The sequence below is a fragment of the Sorex araneus genome, chromosome 2, assembly GCF_027595985.1.
Source record: "Sorex araneus isolate mSorAra2 chromosome 2, mSorAra2.pri, whole genome shotgun sequence".
Taxonomy (NCBI): domain Eukaryota; kingdom Metazoa; phylum Chordata; class Mammalia; order Eulipotyphla; family Soricidae; genus Sorex; species Sorex araneus.
Window position 1 is genome coordinate 37,628,209 of NC_073303.1, and position 5,406 is coordinate 37,633,614.

Below are 5,406 nucleotides of genomic sequence, written 5' to 3' on the forward strand. Positions count from 1 at the left end.
TTGTTCCTGAGCGCTACCAGGTGTGGCCAAAAGCCAAAAGCCAAAAAAAAAAAAAAAAATGGTCGCCACCAACAATAAAGGGCTTTAACTCAGATTTCTCGCACTGACAGGCATAACCTGAACGCACAGAAGCATCTCTGGGGTCCGCACGAACTTGTAAGATTGTGGCGAGATACTGAAATGAAAACCATGGAAAATCGATGAGTCAGTCTCAGTCCTGGACACGGGGAGACAGTGTGACAAACAAAGATTAGGTGAGGGAGCAGGTGAGAGGGCGAAGTCCCAGGTCCCAGGTGTGGCTCCCAGTGTCCCCAGGGTGGTATTGGGGGCGGGAGATCAGGCCTGGGGATTTCTCATCTCCCCAGTTTCACTTCTCCCTCTGCAACCTGTGTCAACGCCTTCCGCCCGGATACTTCTGACGCGTATCCAATCCTCACTCCCATTGGGCATCGCTTTCTACATCAGCCAATCAGCGTCCACGCGGCTCCCGGTTATAAACTGAAGGCAATCCCTAGGGAGTCAGAACCCGCCTGCTTCCTTCAGTATGTGGGAGCCGCGACCCCTCCTGCTGCTGCTCTCGGGGGCCCTGGCCCTGACCCAGACCCAGGCGGGTGAGTGCGGGGTCGGGAGGGGAGTTCGTTGCGGGGGGAAGGGTGGGGACTGCCAGGCACTGATGTGCAGGACCCCGAGAAGGAGTTTCTCCGGTTCCCTGCCCGGACGCCCCCAAATGTTCCTCCTTGTCCCCCCAACCTCCAACTCCCCCCGCGCCCCTAAGTCTCGCCCTTCTCGGTCCCTCCCCCCTTCCCGTCTCCCGAGCCCCCTCCCTTTCCCTCACCCTGGCCTCGGGGCGCGCGGGGGACGGGTCGGGCCGGGTGTCACCCCTTCCCCTCCCCCAGGCCCCCACTCCCTGCGGTATTTCCACACCGCCGTGTCCCGGCCCGGCGGGGAGCCCCGCTTCATCACCGTCGGCTACGTGGACGACACGCAGTTCGTGCGCTTCGACAGCGACTCGGCGAGTCAGAGGAAAGAGCCGCGGGCGCCGTGGGTGGAGCAGGAGGGACCCGAGTACTGGGAGCGGGAGACGCAAATCTCCAAGAATAACGCACAGCGTTTCCGAGTGTCCCTGAACATCCTGCGCGGCTACTACAACCAGAGCGAGGCGGGTGAGCGCGGCCGGGCAGGGACGAGCCAACACGTGGACGGGCCAGGTCGCCCCGAGGCGGGTCCGAGCTTCCCCGAGGCTGAGGGACCCGCCCCGGACTCTTGACCGGGAGGTGCCGCGGGGACCGGGCCCCGGTTTCGTTTTCGGTTCCCGGTTAATCTGTGCGGGCGGGTCAGACTCTCACACCTACCAGAGGATGACCAGCTGCGACGTGGGGTCCGACGGGCGCCTCCTGCGCGGGTATGATCAATTCTCCTACGACGGCGCCGACTACATCGCCCTGAACGAGGACCTGCGCTCCTGGACTGCGGCGGCGGGCACGCAGGCTTGGAGAACCCAGCGCAAGTGGGAGCAGGAGGGTCAGGCTGAGCGCAGCAGGAACTACCTGGAGAACACCTGCATGCAGGGTCTCCTCAGATACCTGGAGCACGGGAAGGACACGCTGCTGCGCGCAGGTACTGGGTCCCGGGTGTTGACGACCCCTGACCGCCCAGTGGAGGGGCAACTCCCCACAGGGGGACATAGTGGGGTTCAGTGTCCTACAGCGCCCCTTCTTCAGTCAGGAGAGGGACAGACCCGTCTGGTTTCCATGTTCTGTACCACAGAGACCCGCCCTCCCCTCAGGCCACCCTGTGTCCTCAGGACCTTGAAGTTTCTCAGTGTAGGAGCGTGGGGGGAGGGGCGACCTTCTCAGAAATAACGAATATGGCTTCCCTGGGACCCCGCAGCCAACTGTGAACTCTCTCAGGTCTCAGCTCTGACTCCTGATTCTCTCAGTCACTCACCCTCCACCCAGGGCAGGACAGACTCAGTGTCTCCTGAGAGACCCGAACCTCCTTCCCAAACCCTGTTCTAGAACTTTCCAAGGAATTAGGATTTTATCCAGTTTCTCCAGCCAAGCTAGTGTCTGGATTTTTACCTTCTATTCCAAACCAATTATCCTGTTCAACCTAATTGTGGACGTGACCCAAAGTGTGAATTTTCTCATTCTTCCTCCTCAGAAGCCCCCAGAAGCCACATCACGCACCACCCCTTCTCTGACCAGGAGGTCACCCTGAGGTGCTGGGCCCTGGGCTTCTACCCTGCTGACATCACCCTGACTTGGCAGCGTGATGGGGAGGACCTGACCCAGGACACAGAGCTAGTGGAGACCAGGCCTGCAGGGGATGGAACCTTCCAGAAGTGGGCGGCTGTGGTGGTGCCTTCTGGAGAGGAGCAGATATACACGTGCCGTGTGCAGCACCAGGGGCTGCCGGAGCCTGTCACCCTGAGATGGGGTGAGGAGGGGGACAGGGCACAGAGCCTGTTCTCAGGGAGTCAAGGTTGGCCCCTCTGGGGTACTGTTGAGGGTCAGGCTGGGGCTGGGTCAGACCCTCTCCTTCCTCCCTTCCCAGAGCCCCCTTCTCAGCCCACCATCCTCACTGTGGGCATCATTGTCGGCCTGGCTGTCCTCGGGGCTGTGGTCACTGGAACTGTGGTGGCAGCTGTGATCAGCAGGAGGAAGCGCTCAGGTAAGATGGGGGCGGGTTGGGGGAATCTGTCCAACCCGGCACATCTTGAGTCTTGTCCCACTTTGGGGGTCTCACCCATATGAGCTCTCCTGCCTCATTTGCAAGAGCACCACCCGCCCCTGTGCTGTCGCTCAGACTCCCCTGTGTGTGCCGCTCTCAGGTTTGCTCAAGAAAGACACTTTCACCCCCATAAGCTGGGGATGAACCTGGTTCCCAGGGTCCCAGGTCACAGGGACTGTCCCTGTGAGCACAGACCGCCAGGACAGGCTGCTCAGTCCAGGAACGACTTCTTCCAGCGTGTTTCCTGGTCCTGGTGTCAGTCTTCAGAGTTCTGAGGTTTCCCTGGGGTCCAGGCCTAGAGACCTGCTCTGTGGGCTCAGGACCCAGTGCTCTCCCCAACCTTCCCTGGACTGTTTCCTTCCCGCAGGTGAGAAAGGAGGACAGTACACTCAGGCTGCAAGTAAGTGTGGGCAGGGCTGGGTCCCTGGAATTTTGGAGACAGAGACCGGAGCCCATGGGAGCTCCCTCACCCCTAGTTCCTCCTCTAGTCCCACCCGCTGGGGCTCTGACCTTGGCCTGTTTGTTCCTCCCCAGACAGCGACAGTTCCCAGGGCTAGGATGAGTCTCTCACAAAACCTAGAGGTGAGACTTGAGACTGGAGTGGGCAGGACTGGGCAGAGGGGACAGGACTGGGTTTGGGGGTTCTTTGAGCGGGATGTTGGAAGCTTGCTCAGGATGTCACCACTTCTGTCACTCACCTGGGTCTCTTCATTCTTTTCTCTCACAGTGTGAGGCAGCTGCCCCGCTGGGTTTCCTCTCAACCCAAAGTTGTGACTCAAGAACTGCTGATTCTCCTTCTGCCCTGGGACCTGAGTGTGTCTGTCCTGTCACACTCTGTGATGGGGGAGACTGGCCCACCCCTGCCCACCGGGCCCTCCACACTGACCTGCGTTCTCTCCCCTGATGCTCTGGGCTGTGCCAGCAGAGACAGGACTCAGCCGTCTCCATCTGTGTTAGCTTCTTGTTTTCCTGAATAATGTTTCTCCCTTACTGAAATCAGCATCTGGTTTGCATTTTTCTAATTCCTGTTTTGTGGGGTTGAGGGTTAATAAAGGAAATCCCTGAAATTTGAGAAGAAAAAAATTAAAATCTTGAGACCTTCCATGTGTTTTCTGTTTTGATTTGAGTCTGTCCCACCTGTGACCAGAGAGGCTGTGAGGGAAAGGGAGGGGACAGAGGTGTGCCCAGTCTGTCTCTGTCTCAGTCATTGTGGGCTTTGATGAACCTCTAACTCCTTTGTTGCTTTGAGGGAGGGGGGCCCAATCCTGGTTCTGCACTCACGGGTCACTCCCGGCAGGCCCAGGGAGCCATATGGGGATCAGATCCAGGTTGGCCACATGCAAGGTAAGAGCCTCCCCCTGTACTGCTCAAGGTCCATCTAACCCCTGTGTTTTTTCCTGAAATCCCAGTGTGTTACTCTATTTAAAATATTTCTACATTCTATATCCCAGAGATTGTGTGACCCACAACAAACCCCAACACATGAGAACAATATATCTTATTGTAAATTTTAACTTGACTGTACACACTAGTGTCAATTGCCTCAAACTGCACGTGTTTCTCTTGGGTAGAGCCTCACCCATGAGTAAACTTTCTCCTGGACATGGAGGCTGCATTTGTAACCACCCAACATGTGTTACCTCACACCACTAATATTCCAAGAGTAGCATATTAGTGGGGTTTAAAGTAGAAGGCAACCAAACTTAGAGGGACATATATTTTTACAGATATATATATATATGTATATATATATGTATATATATATATATATATATATATATATATATATATATATATATATATATATATACATATGGACTGGACTGGGCCTCTTCTGCCCAGATTTCCCATTTTCCAGTAGCTAGGTGGTCACACCCAGGAACTGCCCCCGGCACAGTGTAATCCCACCAACGGTCAACATCCAGAGAGTTAAACCAAACTCCCAGAAGAGAGCAATGCAGAGAGTCTCTTGCCCGAGTGCCTGGCTGTCTTCCCCGTGGCCCCTTGGAGGGGATTGGCTTCAGCATCCCTCCCGGCTCCGAGCAGAGCTCCGGAGCCTAGCCACAGCCATGCTCAAGGTCCCTCTCCACACGTTCACACGAGCCTCACGCATGAAGGTACTGGCAGAGGAACCCAGGTGTGTGGAACCCGGGGCTGAGACCTCCAAGCCTGCTCAGATCAGGACTGGGCCTCTTCTGCCCAGATTTCCCATTTTCTAGTAGCTAGGTGGTCACACCCAGGTACTGCCACTGGCTCCCTGTAACCCCACCATCGGCCAACATCCAGAGACTATAAAACCAAGCTCCTGCAAGCACATGGCTGCAAAGCGGCCATGTGACATCTTATAGCCTACTTCTCCCTCTGGAAGAACCTGGCAAGCTACCGAGAGTTTCCTGCCCTCATGGGAGAGTCTCACAAACTCCCCATGGTGTATTCATATGCCCAAACCAATAACATGATGGGTCTCATTCACCTGACCCTGAAAGAGCCTCCAATGCGATATAGTTGGGAAGGACGAGAGAGACTTCTAAAATCTCAGGGCTAGGACGAATGGAGACATTACTGAGACCACTCGAGAAATTCGACGATCGATGGGATGATGATGATGATATATACATATATATATCCATATATAAATATTAGGGAAGTGCTTACTTAATGGCCACTCAGTGA

General features: G+C 55.9%; 1 protein-coding gene and 1 long non-coding RNA gene across 2 annotated transcripts; both read left to right on the plus strand.

The window, feature by feature from the left end:
* The first annotated feature begins 543 nt into the window (after positions 1-543).
* On the plus strand, positions 544-2,877 carry LOC129401656 (patr class I histocompatibility antigen, B-2 alpha chain-like). Its single transcript, XM_055124388.1, has 6 exons — positions 544-611; positions 897-1,163; positions 1,339-1,617; positions 2,164-2,439; positions 2,557-2,688; positions 2,834-2,877. Exons 1-6 carry the CDS (start codon positions 545-547, stop codon positions 2,875-2,877), a joined length of 1,065 nt encoding a protein of 354 aa, XP_054980363.1. The 5' UTR covers position 544.
* A 387-nt stretch (positions 2,878-3,264) lies between these two features.
* On the plus strand, positions 3,265-3,835 carry LOC129401948 (uncharacterized). Its single transcript, XR_008628461.1, has 2 exons — positions 3,265-3,315; positions 3,461-3,835. It is a non-coding gene; the product is annotated as an uncharacterized LOC129401948 (long non-coding RNA).
* Positions 3,836-5,406: the final 1,571 nt, after the last annotated feature.